The sequence below is a fragment of the Myzus persicae genome, unplaced genomic scaffold (genome assembly GCF_001856785.1).
Source record: "Myzus persicae strain clone G006 unplaced genomic scaffold, MPER_G0061.0, whole genome shotgun sequence".
NCBI classification, from domain to species: Eukaryota; Metazoa; Arthropoda; class Insecta; order Hemiptera; family Aphididae; genus Myzus; species Myzus persicae.
The window spans coordinates 216,182-231,599 of NW_019103922.1; the positions used below are offsets into that span (position 1 = coordinate 216,182).

At 30.8% G+C, this 15,418-nt stretch overlaps 2 protein-coding genes across 5 annotated transcripts in view; one reads left to right on the top strand and one right to left on the bottom strand.

Annotated features, from left to right (window-relative positions):
- The first annotated feature begins 572 nt into the window (after nucleotides 1-572).
- Nucleotides 573-6,401, top strand: LOC111036377 (ethylmalonyl-CoA decarboxylase-like). Of its 2 annotated transcripts, none has more exons than XM_022318386.1 (4): nucleotides 573-720; nucleotides 3,553-3,789; nucleotides 5,109-5,342; nucleotides 5,693-6,401. In XM_022318386.1, the coding sequence occupies exons 2-4, from the start codon at nucleotides 3,588-3,590 to the stop codon at nucleotides 6,145-6,147; spliced, it is 891 nt and encodes a 296-aa protein (XP_022174078.1). In that variant the 5' UTR covers nucleotides 573-720; nucleotides 3,553-3,587; the 3' UTR covers nucleotides 6,148-6,401. The 2 variants fall into 2 exon arrangements, with proteins under 2 accessions (XP_022174078.1, XP_022174079.1); XM_022318387.1 differs by lacking the exon at nucleotides 573-720 and adding an exon at nucleotides 727-879.
- A 1,098-nt stretch (nucleotides 6,402-7,499) lies between these two features.
- LOC111036379 (papilin) overlaps nucleotides 7,500-15,418 on the bottom strand; it is a 46,602-nt gene continuing 38,683 nt past the window's right edge. For 2 of the 3 annotated variants that reach the window (XM_022318390.1, XM_022318389.1), the window contains 10 exons: nucleotides 15,126-15,385; nucleotides 14,915-15,050; nucleotides 14,555-14,848; nucleotides 14,063-14,257; nucleotides 13,570-13,697; nucleotides 12,992-13,142; nucleotides 11,544-12,023; nucleotides 9,556-9,711; nucleotides 9,303-9,413; nucleotides 7,500-8,643 (listed from right to left, as the gene is read on the bottom strand). In XM_022318390.1, the coding sequence (XP_022174082.1) occupies nucleotides 8,408-8,643; nucleotides 9,303-9,413; nucleotides 9,556-9,711; nucleotides 11,544-12,023; nucleotides 12,992-13,142; nucleotides 13,570-13,697; nucleotides 14,063-14,257; nucleotides 14,555-14,848; nucleotides 14,915-15,050; nucleotides 15,126-15,385 (2,147 nt within the window). In that variant the 3' untranslated portion in view covers nucleotides 7,500-8,407. The remainder of the gene's footprint in view (nucleotides 8,644-9,302; nucleotides 9,414-9,555; nucleotides 9,712-11,543; nucleotides 12,024-12,991; nucleotides 13,143-13,569; nucleotides 13,698-14,062; nucleotides 14,258-14,554; nucleotides 14,849-14,914; nucleotides 15,051-15,125; nucleotides 15,386-15,418) is intronic. The other variant, XM_022318391.1, reaches the window with a different exon arrangement.

Here is a 15,418-nt window from a genome sequence, read left to right on the forward strand (position 1 = left end):
CGTGCATCAGTTGTACGTATGAGTATCACGTAGTTAATTAATTAATTAATATCATTATCTGCAGCCTGCAGGTACATAATATTATATAATATATATTGTTTATTTGGTATACATAAAAAATAGCTGTGAAATCTAAAAGTAATCTGAATTAGTAATTATTATTCAGCATGCTCTTAAATGAATCCTATATGAATTGAGCACTTCGAGCAAATAAAAAAAAAATCACTTATTATCTAACGTATAAATTCAAACAGTACAATAATTACAACTAATATTATCCATCTTCGAGTCGAACACTTCACATCGATTTCAAGAAATCCATATTGTTATATTATAAAATGTACCATACATTATTATACTTTACCATATTTACATGACTAATTATTATTATATCAAGGTTATCAATTGTCATATTTAATAATGGTTCCCATTATATTGGAACTAAAAACAAGTATATAATACTTCAGTGAATGACATCCCGGGTGAAATATATACATATTAATGTAGGTAAGAGTTCACTCTGAGCAAAATTAATATTTAACTCAGTGTTTACATTTATAATTTATTCATTTTGAAAATTACGGTCATGCTATTATTCATTGTTTTTTTTTCATACCTACCTAGTTAAAATTACGAATTCAGTAGATAGGTACATTTCAAATCGATTTACAAAACATTACAAATACAACATAACATTGTATATATTTATAGTTGTTATAAGTAAGTACTCTAATTTTCTGTGCTAAGCTAAACATTTATTTTTATATTACGTTTGTGTAATCAATATATCTTATTTATTATTTAAAAAACGAGACATGGTCAAAAGTCAAATGCTAGAAAAAATATAAACTGCCATTTAAAAGACACATATTTTCAAAGGTAGGCGAGTGAATGAAAATAATTAACTCAAGTTAAGTTAAGAGAACACTAGATCGATAATTTAAAAGTTAACAGCTAACAAATCATTAATTTAACTCGATAAGTTAAAAGTATTAATACGGAAAAATAAATTAACTTAACTCAGTTTAAAAAAAGTTCATCTCCTTTATTTAATGAGGATGTAGATCAGATAAAGAGTAGCAAGATGATCTTGAGAAAGATCTATTTTCCTAAATTATTAAATTAATCTATTTTATTGAATTTTTTATCATAATGTCAGCAGTGGCGCCAAAGTGTTTGAAAAATACTATGACAATGTCATTACGACTTTGTACATCAGTGGGCCACTCACAATCGTATTTTTTTATCTTTATAGTTAAAATTCTTTATACATAACATTCTGTATATACATAGCTGATATATATGAATAGTTTTATTAAAAAAATGTCCTGGTTAATGCAAGTGCTCTATAATAATTCATAATATTGTCTACAAGTATAAACAGCATATCTTAATATTTGACGTATATATACAACTATGTATATGTATACGATAATTTTATTTTCAAGTTATTTTAGATTCTGAGTGGAACGATGAATGTATTGATTTTACAATGATCTGTGTTTTTTTATTTATTTTTTTATTTTTTTTATTTTTTTTTTATTTTTTTAAAATTTTAAAATTTAAATTTATTTATTTATTTATTTATTTATTTTTGTGTCTGTCATCACCTTTTAAGACAGTAAAACTGCTTCGATTTTCTTAAACAGCAACTTTTCTGATTGGAAATTGAATCTAGTTGGTACTTTGGGGGGTCAAAAGTAAAAATTTCCAGTAGTTTTCAAAACCGACGTGAAAAACAAAAAAAAAATTAAGGAAAAACGGGAATTTTTACGCAAAATCGATTTTTAACAAAATCGATTTTGGTTTTTGGTGTAAATCTAAAACAAATGGCCGTAGATATATGAAATTTACACAGGTTGTTTATATTTGCATTTGCTATACACGGTAAAATTTTGAAAATAATTTGACTCTTTTTGAACTGTTTACGGACATTGTCAGTTTTCAATTTTTTTAGTTTTTTTTCTATAAATATCAATAAAATTTTATTTGTAGGTTAAAAAAACTTGAAAATTTAATACAAGGCTCCTAGTATATTGTTTCAAAGGCAGATGAAAAAAATTAAAAATCCTTAGTCACAGTTTTTTTTTATAACCATTTAAAGTTCAAATATTGACAAAATACGTAAAGACGACGAAAATTTGGAAATTATTTTAAGTTAGAAATTCATAAAAAATTTTGTTCTTAAATCTAAGATTTTAAAATTTAATACAAGATTCCTCATAAGTTTGTCTACCTTTATCAAAAAAAAAAAAATTTTTAGAAGAAAGTCAAATTAAATTTTTATGAGCGTTTGAAATTCATATTTTTACAACATTTGATATTCACTCGATTTCTCATGTAACGATTTTCTGTTTTTGTTGTAATTAAAAAACGAATGGCTGTAGATACTTGAAAATTTCACTGAATGTTGATATTAGCATTTTCTAAACACGATAAAATTTTGAAAATAATTTGACTCTTTTTGAGATGTTTACGGACATTGTCAATTGTCAATTTTCTTAGTTTTTTTTTCTATAAATACTAATTAAATTTTATTTGTTGGGCGAAAAAGCTTGAAAATTTAATACAAGGCTCTTGATATATTTTTACAATAGCAATTGTAAAATATTTAAAATACATAGGCACAATTTTTTTTTATAAGCATTTAAAATTCGAATTTTGACTCAGATATATTGGTATTAATATGTCTTAAACTAAGACTGACATACCGTCTCCACTCAGAATCGTTTTTCTTATACAATGATATTGTATCATTGAATTCAAATTTAATTCCATCCGTTATACAGTGACCCACTTGTAACCTACTGTACAGCAGAGTGACATCCACTTACCCGCTTTTTTTTTTATCAGTGTTTTTCCAATTTCCAAAATCTGGTTGCTGTCTGTATTTTTTTTATCGATAATAATTGTCATTTATACTGGAAACATAACAATATAATAATACTGTGTATGTTTTGTGGCTTTATGCCTATCTAATCTACTAAAGTATATCCATATACAAAAGTTTGTGTCATGATAATATTGGATGATTTTTTTTTTATATTTACGTAAAAACGAAAAATCATCTTTAGATTAGAAAGATCATTTTTAAATCAACTGTGAAAAGCTAAGTTATTTTAATTGCTAATTTAACTAGTTAAGTTAAAAAGTTGATTCAAAAATAAAATTAGTTAAGTTAAAAAGTTGAAAAAAAAAACATTTTAACTAGTTATGCCCATCATTGCCCATATTTGAATATTTTAGGTAAACATGATACACATTTGTCTATAATAATGTAAATATATATATTAATGTCGAGGCTGGTGTTGTTTAGTCACCAATAATATAAGCAGTTTAAATTAATTTAAATAAATTGCTGCAGCTATATACGAAGGTCACAATTTATAACATTAGTGTCTAGTCGTCCAATAATGTTTTAGTGATGTACTGCGTCATCTGAGATGTTAAAGTCTCAAACGGTTATCAAAAGGTCTAAGGTCATACTCGTCACATAATATTTATCTTTTACAACACCTACCTATATTACATTGTTCTGTTATCATATTTCAGGCAAGTCACTGCGTTTAAATCGTGCTTCAAAACTAATGCAGATGGAAAACGGGCGATCTCCCAATGAAAAGTATCTGCACGATTTTACGTACCATGGAAAGGAATTTTCGTTCAGCGAAGCAAAAGAGGTCTTATCGCCGTATTTTGACGGCAGCGGATCTGTGGACCTAGAAAAGGACGATAATGGCATCGCCAAAATCTGCATAAACAATCCTCGGCTCAAGAACGCAATAAGTGGTAATAATATAATGTGTAATTATAAAATATTCTATACGTCAAGAGCAATGTCCACAATTGTGTATAAATACAGGTTACATTATGAGGTGTGATGAATTTTGAGCCTTATTTTAAGTGAAGCGCGCGGCATGTATACGACAACTACAGACTTATAATACTCATATCGATGAAGGATTGATGAGAGTGTAATTTTAACCTAATCAGATAATTGGGACGCAATTAGTGTAGTCAAATATAAAAACCTAAACATAGTTTGTATTTGTCAATTATTTGCAATTTTTATACCTGGGACACAATTTGGTTTCCCGGGTTACAACCCACACCGAACAAATGCACTTTACCAATCCATGCAAATTTTTCAATTTTTTTTTTTTGGAATTTACATATATCAACTACTTAAGTACAATGCTGCAATTAGAATTTGTAGGTTGGTCTTAGTTTCGAATTTATAGCTTTTGTTTTGGAAGTTAGCAATTTTGCGTTTTTTAAGCTTGAGCTCAACGTTTATCACGAGTTTGTCCCTCGAAGCCGGCAGGCTACCGGAATATTATCACTTATCAATTGGCGTACCTAATCATTGATAAAAAAATTTAGTTTACTTCGTGAGTACATCACTTATACAACGTACGTAGCAGACGAATTAATAATTGTTGATACTCGACAGTGCTACCCAAATACGATATACGGTATGACCACCTGGCTATTTATATCATATAAATAACATAATACTATTACTTTTCTCTCGCTTTAAGTTATACCTACACTATTATTATGAGTTTTTATTTAATTGAAACTTGAAAGTATTAAAAACTATTATTGAATTAACAATGTTACTAATTTACTATAATTATAAATAAAAAAGACAATTAAATGTTTATTTGCGTGTTACTCAAAAAAAATTTAGCCAATTCACATAGGACTAATTTATGAAAGTTTTTCAAAATTTAGATCATTAATTTTTAAAATATAATTTACAATTTTAACTATTTAAGTATAAGGAAGACCTAAAATTGAAAACAACAAACTTGGTATAACTGTATGACATACTTTTATAAACTCCGTTTCTCATCACTAATAATGTTTGGAATCACAATACTACTATGTGCAGATGTGTCAGAAAAATGAGCACTGTAGTTTATTTTTAATTCTCCTATTATTATTTATTAAATAATTAAATAAATAAATAAACTACATATTTTGTCATGAGCCACGACTACATGACGTATGCAGTATAATATGCTCTACTGTATATGATTAATATGCATTAAATTATCTGATTGTTTTTGTGTGTAACTTTTGACTTTTCTCTTTTGTTACAGTAAAAATGATGTCGGACCTAGACGAGATCACAGACAAATTGTACCAGTGGACCGAGTGCAAGGGAGCAATTGTGTATGGCACTGGTGGGAATTTCTGTTCCGGAGGAGATTTGAAAATGGCGAAAAAAATGAACAACGAGAAGAATGGATATGCAATGTCTGTTTATATGGGTCATATTCTCGATAAATTCAAAAAACTGCCCATTATTTCAGTCGCATATATCGATGGAACGGGTAATATTATCATATTATTACACTTACTTTTACGAAATCGCTTGAAAATAAAATTTTTTTCTTTTGAGGTATGGGATGATTGGTATAATAAGTACCTATACAGTTTTTCTTTTTCAAAAATCAACTTATTTCGTAAATTAATGATACTAATTTGTTATCTTCAACAACATTGTCGATTTTTGTTGTTTGAAGTTTTTTCGTTCAATTATAAGCCAACATTTTTTTTTTTTGTATTAAAGGTTAAAACGTTTTTGAAAAACCATTTTAGTTTAAAACAAAGACTTATAGGGATATTATTTAAATATCACATACTAAAATGTATGATTTAATATTAATTTTTTTGTCTACAGGTGCGCTTGGCGGAGGCGCGGAAGTGACTACGATGTGCGACTATAGGCTGATGTGCAACGTTACCGATACCACAGGCATAGGGTTCGTTCACTCGAAAATGGGCATAGTGCCAGCATGGGGCGCCACCGGCCGGTTGGTTTCCATCACAGGGAGCGCCAAGAAGACACTGGATCTGTTGCTGGAGGGCCGGACGCTGAACGCCGTCGAGGCGATGGACCTGGGACTGGTGGATGGCACCGTGGCCTCTTTAGAGGACGCTGGAACGTGGCTGTCCAACAAGGTCAGGCAGGACGTAAACGTGATCCGGGCTATCAAGCGCACCGTGCTGAGCTACGATGATGACGACGATTCGAAGGCGAAAGCGCGAGAGCTGGAGCGCAAGATTTTCGCGCCACTTTGGGGTGGCATCGCCAACCAGGCGGCACTCAAACTGAAACTAAAGCACAATAGATGAAACCAGTGCGAGGAGAACTTGACATCAGAAGATAGTCTAATATTCCACCCACTCAAAACCAGATTGAAGCATTTTCTGTCATATTTTTAACTATACCTGCCTGCAGTTGTATAGTAAATACCAAAATGCGAATTAATACTAAATTTATACTCTGTTGTCATTAGTACTTAAAATAACGATTTATTTTTTCATTAAATAATTTTAGTTTTTTTGTATTATTTCAATAAATATAGAAAGTATAAGATATTGACACATTCTACTGTTTTTTTAAATTATTATTTTCTATGCACAATTCAATTTTTAAAATAATTAGACAATTTTTAAACTATTTACAGGCATTTAAAATTATAAAACTTTTGTTATTGTTAACAAACATTTTTAGGCTCAATAAAAAACTATAAAAATTGAATAAAAAATCCCAAATCATCCTTTTATAATTTTAAGATTATTAAAAATACAAGGATACGATTTTTTTCGTATAATGGTTTAAAGATAAAATTTTAAAAATTGTTTAACATTCTCAAATCATTATGTAGTTAAAATTGATAAGATTTTAAATTGTTGTTGCTAAGGCTTGAAAACGTACTAGGTTACTCTTAAGTAGTTATTATTACCTTAGAAAAATACAGATAACATATGATTACATACTATCATATTTTTGCTTATAAACACGAATCTAAGATTTTGATGATATTGGATATTTAAACGGAGTATTTTCAAAATAAAATAACTCATTTTAAGCTGATTTCACGTCGTTCGTAAATCTATAATATTATAGTTTAGTATTTTATTATTTAATATTTTAATTTATTTTTTAATTTTAATTTAATTGATTTTCGAATTAAATCAGCGGGATCAGTGGCCATTGGGAGAAATATATAAGGTACAAATTATAGTACAATTAACTTGAATAATAGCAGGAAATACACTATACGTGAGTAAAGTAATATCAATTTACTTTTTAAAGTTATCATAATTAATAATAATAATAATATGTGTTATAAAATAATAATTTATAATATAATCGGTTTTTGAATGACCTTGGGTGTTGTGTTAATTTGTGTGATCAATGAAATTAATTTAATATCAAATACCCAAGGCTGACAGACCATCTCTGATCATAATAATTTTTAATACAAAAATATGATGTATTGAATTTAAATTGAACACATCCTACTGACTAGTCTCGCCACCTGCAATAATTGTACAGCAGATTGATACCCACTTGTCACCATTTTTATTTTCATTTTTTACCCATTCCTGTATACTGTGAATGTTAAAGTTGTAACAATCGTTGTCTTTATAACCTATAAGATAAATAAATCACATAATGAAAAAAATACAAGGATATGTGAAAGTCCATCATTTTTTGTATTTTAAAGCACAGTTAAATGGCCACAAAATATACAATTAGTATCTCTTAAAGGTAACTTATATAAACCTGAACACAAAAACTTAAATGTTAATATACGCGTTATAATTGGAAAATAAAATGATATTATTCCCTTAAATTTTAATAATGCAGTAAACTTAAAATAGGTAATAATATTATTTATAATTATAACCAACATACAGATAAATAATATTTAATACAGTATCGAAAAGTAAATGTTATACGTTTAAGTGAACATATTATATACTTTATTATAATAAATCGATAATCCAACTATCTAAAGTACATAAAGTAAGATTTAACTACTCTTCCCAATAACGAGTAACTATTATTAGGAACTGATTAAATATATATATAACTGATTATTAGTTACTGGTTAAACAAAAAAAAAAAATATTTAAAAATGAATGTGTTTAAGTTGAAATATGGTCTATAAAATCTATAATATATATGATGTAGGTAATATAATAATATAATAAAACATTACGTGGAATGACTGTGCATAATTTTTGAAAATTATTTGATTACCTACGACAAAACCTTTAGGGGCATTTGTCGTTTGGAACGAATAAAATTCCGGTTTGTGATAATTATAATTATGATAATAATAATAATAATAATAATAATAGTAATAGTATAATAATGATGATAGTTATAATAATAATAATAATAATAATAATAAGATGATGATGATAATAATAATACAATTATTATGTGACAAGAACAAATAATAATATATTAGGCATAAAGTGTAGCGATATTATCCAAATTTGTATTATTCTGTTTTTTTAATCTTATAATGTATAATAATATTTAAAATTTTGTATTTATGACTAAAATGCAACGTGATCAGCCGTTGAGCTCCACTCAGAATAAGTTCAAACTCTGGAGTTTGTTGACTAGATCTCTTCTGAACCGTCTGATTGTATTGCTGATGTACGGGAAGTTGGACTGATAATCGTTGGTCGGCAACTGACCAGCCCGCGTGCACGACTCGCAGCAGAATTTCTTGTAGTACGGATGATTACAGTAGGATCCTTTCACGATCAGAGAACAATTGGCGAAGAATCGGCTGTCCGTGCAGTTTGGATTAATGTACAAGCCTGCATATGAGCACAAAGAAAAACGAAGGTTTAAAAAAAAAGCACTGTTCTTTCTAATTGTTTGGTGCATAATAATATTATGTTGTTCTAAAGCCTCATTCCCCTCGATGTCATATGATTTCGTGATAAAAATAAAACAACAAATTGATTATCATTTCTTATATATAATACATGTGGTTAATAAATTATGTAAATACTTTATAATTTTCCCTAAATATAATAAAAACGTTAATTCAATTAAAAACTACAATAACTATGCCGTCGAAACACAATTAAGCAACAAATATCGACCACACAATTACTGTCTCTAATGATAATATTAATATAACTATCATTACCTATGTGTCAATTGTTATTCATTTTTCAGTGAAGTTCAAAACTAACTGTGTAAACTGAGTGTAAAAATGACTTTTTTTCTTGTATATCGTGATAAATTCATAATTCGAGAAAAAAATATTTACCTATGTACATCTCATTACATCACTCCATTTATTACAATTAACAGAGCTAATTACACTAACCTACCTAATCTTACAGAGATCTCCTATTAAGCATTTTTTTTTAAACCTTGCAAATATATATTATTATGTTTCTTCTTATTATTAAATGACGATGTGTGCTATGCTGCTTGCAGCCATATATTATTATACTGTACGTACCTTCTATTGTAATGTTTATGGTTTTCTCGTCGGAGCTGTACGAGTTGTACGCTTCACATTTATAAGAACCCGAATCCGAAGCATTTGTACGGACGACGACCAACTTGTTTTCTAAGAGAAGAAAAAAAAATCATGTTCAAGCGTAATATTATGAACCTACCTACAACCATATAGGTAGGCATACTCATTATGCCGATTTGCATAATTTAAAACAATCGTCATGGCGCCGTTTGTGGTAGGTACGCACGCTTACCGGTCGCTTGAGTCCGTTCATTGTTCCGAAGTACTTGCCCGTCTTTGTACCAGGTCACAGTGGGTATCGGATAACCGTCCACCGAACAAGGAATCGTCAGGTCCGAACCGACGGCGATCATTGTGGTAGGCATGGATATATTAACTCGTACGGGGACTGGGCCAGAAAAATATTCAATTAAAATCATTGCGACACGGTATCAGTTTTAAGCCAATAAAAAAAAATAATAATAAAAACTGAAATATTCGTACTAACATTATTTTTGATTTTTTTAAAATGTTTAGTACACTTAATTTACTGATTGTCAGTATCGAGATCGATATTTAAAAGGTTATCAATTGTATGATGTCCCATACTACTCTGCATAATAATGAATACGCATACCAAGTGTAATAAAACAAATTATAACTATTATATTAAAATACTGCAGAGTGCAGAAATCCCGTAAAATATAGTGTATAATAACAAAACAAATTATTAACATTCCCGAAACTAACAATTCATTAGTTATGATAAATAATATTGAGTGGTATTATGTGCACAATATGTAATAATTTCCACAACCAAAAGCAAAGAAAATTAATTGTGTTAGGTGTAGTGTGTTTCTACACCCATCGAATACATAATTTTATAACATTAATTTCAACTAGGTATCTATAATACCCAAATGTATTACTCATTTGGTAGGTACACAAAGTATCGATCTGTTAGACTAATACTACAATAGAAAATTAATATTAGTTATCTAAAAGCAACATTTTAGTATTTTTAAATCAATCATATTAGATAACACCATTACACCAATAAATAACACAGTGTTATTAGTAACAGGAAACCAAATGCAATAGTAGTGATTTCATATTACTTATGTAAGTATATCTAATACTGTAGTAGGTACAGAATTATACAGAGGACGTTTTTCGTGTATTTCGTTTTATTTTTATATGGTGCCAAAACTCCATTGAATAAAACCTTGATACAAATTTACCGTTTTACCTATGTGATGACCATCTGTACCAAAAATGATAGAGGTATTTACCACAACATTGATCTGGTTCAAAAACAAATATATAACTATATCTGGGCACCGATGATTCTATAAAGTGTGTTTCACTTAAATAGTAAGTAAGTAACACAAAATATTTCAGCCAGATGATCATCGATTATAAAATGAGGATTTTTGAGAAAGACAGAATCGCATTTTCACTCTTTCGACAAGCCCATACGCAATATTACATGTTTTTATGGCAACACAAATTATTTAACAAATTCAAATTAGGATATACTTTTTTCCTATCTCAACAATTAACTGATTTAAAGCAGCTTAAAGTTTTCTTTAAAAGGTAGGAATATTTTATATTAATATATAGAGAAATTTGAAATTTGTTTTATGTAAAAAAAATTATTACTAAAAATAATAAAATATTAAAAAATAAAAGAGTCAGGTGATAAGAGCGCGTGACATTAAATAATATCTATCAACTGACAATTTAATGACGTATTTTAAAATAATTTTTTTTTAAAAACTGTTTTCGTCTGTATTTTAAATATTTCTGTAAGTCAGTCAATTTGTGTAGTAGAAGAAAGTTTATTCATCAAAGTTATATAGTTGCTTGAAAAAAATAGGAATTTTTTAATTTGGTAATAGTAATAAAAAGTGATATTAGTTATTAACACATATAGTCTTATTGCGCATTATGGCACAGAATATGTATTTTAGTATAGCCTTTCTTTCACAAAACTTCCCATTTTAATCTAAATTTTTAAGTCATCCGGCTGAAATCCAGTGTTATCTACTATTAAGTGAAAACCGTGGTGCACTGTATATATACAGATCGCTTGGTTTGCCCACCAGTTTCGTTTCTGGATCAAAAATGTTGTTGCAAATACATTACTGTAGTTTCGTAGGTCGAAATAAACAGACAGATATAATATGGCAGGGAATTTAAACTGTGGCAGCAATTGTGACATGGGTGGGGGGCACTTACCGGTGAAGACCTTTTGCTGCGTCGCCTGCGTGGTCTCGATGTCAGTGCGTTGCGAGGTGACCGTCCTGTAGATGGGTGGCGGTCTGGTGAGCCTGACGACGATTGGCTTGAGTCGGATCACGTCACCAGTGCCTGGGTGCCTAGGTGGTGGTACCAGGTATGGGTTGTACGGCTGATTGACGGCATTGCCGTGTGCTTGGAGGGTGACGCTCCACGACGACGCCCGTCCAATGCCGTTGTACACCTGGCAAGTGTAAGGGCCAAGAACGTTGATCGTCACCATCCGGATATACAGCGAATGGTCATTCCGCTGTTCGAACGTCTCGGATGTCATTGGCAACATCCGGTCAGCCCTCCACCAAGTGACGATCGGCCGCGGCCATCCGACAGCGTAACATTGCAGCACAGTGGGGCTGTTGAGGGCGACGATGACGGCCGTGCTCTCCTCGCCGATAACGTTCGCGGGTCTAGGGGATGGGTCTGGACGACGACGGGGATGACGAGTACACGGGTACGAGAAGTAGAAGAACAAGAAGAACACGAAGACGAAGAAGAACACCAGCCAAAGGTGTGAAAACACATGCAAACATCGAGTGTAAGTTAAAGTAAGCGTAGTAGTATTGTGATGATTATATTATATTATTAGCCAGTGTGCGTTATGCGCAGAACACGAAAGCGTTAAATTTGTGGCAATATAATAATAATATTATTATATAAAACGTTTGACCATCATTTTTTTCAAGTGAATTGCGAATTTAAGAAGACGCCATATTAGCATATTTGTTGTATCCGGCTTTCAACCGAGTTATGAGAATTCTTTAAATGTAGGTAAATGTCATAACTCGTATAAAATTAAAATATTGAAAGAAAAATCTGCGACAACACAGATAATGTATTGTCACCTCTAAATAATATAATATTCATATAGATTTATTCAATTTAAAAACCATTGGAGCGAAATTTGAACTGCTAAAAACAGCTGAAAGTAAATTTTCTATGTACACCTAACCAACAGAGACAATAAATGTCAGTGAGGCGTCCTCTAAAAAGTTTGTAACTACGTAAGTGCGTTAATATTTTTTAAAAAGTTTCTATCTTAAAATTGTTTCTTACAAGTTAGAGTAGTGTAGGAAACAAGTGTTTAATACGAATTACAAAAAAAAAACAGTATGATTCCACTGTGGGATACAAATAGAATGACGTAAACTTGTGACATGTACCTGTAGCTGACGGCAAACGCTAGGTTTCGTCAAGCCGGTTTATACATATATACCTCACCGGCTTTAACCTAAAGGACATGGCACTGTTGTAGAAAAAAACTTGTCTATATAATATTATTAATATAATAGCTGGGTATTATATACGAGTAACGATAGTCTACCAATGCACACGAGTACTGTAATATTCCAAAATGTAAAGCGTAGCTACTAAATATGAAAATTCTGTACCTTTGACCGTCAAGTAAACCTCTTTTCTGATCGGCTCACCGATACCGTTGCTTGCCATACAAATGTATACTCCAGAATCATATTTGTATAGTCCAATGATCTGTAACGTACCGTCGGCAAACAACTTGTAATGACCGCCTGATCCATCAATCTAAAATATGAGTACACATACACACTCAATAACAGCTAGTATCCGATTGTCGACTGTAATGGTTTTTCTTTTTGTCAGTATTCTCAAAGCAATCGAAAATTGGTCGGTTAATATTTTTTTGGTGTGCAAGTACCTACCACCACCACCGCATCACGAGTACCCACATAAGACAAGTTGTTTTTTAAAGAGTTTGGGAAGGCGTATGAAGTATTTTGTTTTCAGATTTACAAAATATGGAGAAATTGTGTTCGAAAATGTTTGAATTTCTATTCGCTGGTGCTCGTAAACTGTATACTATACAGTGTATAGGCAAGCGAGTGGCGTTTTAGACATTAACGAATGATCATATCCATAAGGGCTTATCATTCGGCTGCAGTAAGACAGATTTTCGATTCACATTGAGGACTAACTTTTAAAGTATTATTACCAGTGTGGTGTTCTTCTGCCAAACGATCGTCGGCGTAGGTGTACCGATGACTATGCACCTGAGAGTGGCAAAGTTACCTTCATCAGCCTCTACGTTTGAATCGACCGTGACGATTTGCGGAGGCGATTCTGTTGGCACGCAAAAAACAAGGACAAATAATAATAATTTATTAGAGATAATATATATAATATATTTTAGAGCTCATTATATTTGTGACTCGTAGTTAGGCTTCACTCACTCATTTTTTTTTGTGCAAGTTCAACATATTTTTTATTCTCCTTCCTTTTACAATGTTTTGTTATTCCCAAAGAATAATATTTTTAACATTAATTCTTAGCCATCAAAGTTTAAAAAAAACTAACTTTAAGAGTGAGCTTAATATTTAAGGGTCCCATTGGGTTCACCACCCATACCATGTTTGATAAACATATAAAAATTACTAAATTTCTCGTAACTACTTTACACGTTTGGTAAGTAAGTAACTATATTTTACCCTTTTCTTGAGTAACCACAGTGGTCGATGACGGCGTTGTCGTTGTTGAGGTGGATTGCTGTGGACGTAAGCAGAAAGTACCACATCCATTGTAACAACATTTGTCGTCTCCCACACAATCAGCATCTGTTCTACACTGTTCAGCACAGTCGCTTTGGTAAACGGCAACTTGAGGACATTCTCCAGGCTTGAATACTTCAAACAAAATATATAGGCATTAAGTAAAATTAAAAATAATTAACAAGAATTTAAATACTGCAAATATAATGGATAAAACTTGACTTTATATTTTACTATTCTATTTGTCTCTAACTATAAATATTATCGCAATTAATGATTTTCAGCAAAAATATTGATTTAAGACTAGATCTGAAGGTGTTACTTGCAAGTTATGCATTTGTGTTAAGTATTTTAAAGGCAGCTAATTTAATTTGAGATCAATAAATTGACTATAGATACTAAAATGTCGTTAATTTTTATAAATATTATTACCTGGTCTACACGTGGCCTTGTATTTTGAGTCTCCGTTGTCTGACGTAATTACGTCCACTATACACTGATAATCTGCTGGGCAAACTGATTTCTGATCTGGTCCTGGCAAGCAAGGATTAAAACATCGGCAGTCTTCACAACCAGCAGCATTAACCCATTGTTCAAGTCCATACGGACATCTTGTTGCTTCTTCAGAAAGTTGTTTACAACGTAATTTCCCTGCTTCACAGATGTCTGAGGATATTTGAGGTTCATCTGGTTTTGAAATTCGTGTTTCCTGTACAACTGTATTCGCTGTCAAACATAACAAGTTTCATCAAGTTTCGTTGAAAATGAAAGCTGATATAAATTTTTACTTACCATTTGGATCAATATAAGGGTAGCAGATTCTTTCGCATTCTTCTACCGATTGGAATTTATTAGCATTTCCTTCACAGCCACTATACGCAAAAGGTTCACATCGTCTCGAGGATGTTTTGAAATACCACATATCGATCTATAATAATAATATAAAAAAATACATAAATATAAATATTTTAAGTAGGTAATTAAATTGATAAGTTCATATTACAGTTTGAAGGCAAGGACCAGGATCAAGCGCAATTAAACAAACGTCGCTTGGCCGTGTTGCAGGTATTATTGGCGAAGCAACTGTTGTTACGGAATTTTGTACACAACGTGTTTCACACGATTGTCGGTCATTAAAGCGGTTGGTGTTTCCTTGACACCCACCATATCGGAATTGGAAACATCTATCACTATTTTTATCATAATACCACTGTCTGAAATCTCCTCTACATGGTCCTTCTACTCTTGGCAACTGACATTGATCTAAAAAATAAAATTAGCTATGATGTTTTAATT

Coding starts and splice junctions, on each gene's coding strand:
- LOC111036377 (XM_022318386.1), top strand. CDS start 3,588: ATGCAGATGGAAAACGGGCGATCTCCCAATGAAAAGTATCTGCACGAT. Junction 3,790..5,108: donor GCTCAAGAACGCAATAAGTG/GTAATAATATAA, acceptor CTTTTGTTACAG/TAAAAATGATGTCGGACCTA. Junction 5,343..5,692: donor CGCATATATCGATGGAACGG/GTAATATTATCA, acceptor TTTTGTCTACAG/GTGCGCTTGGCGGAGGCGCG.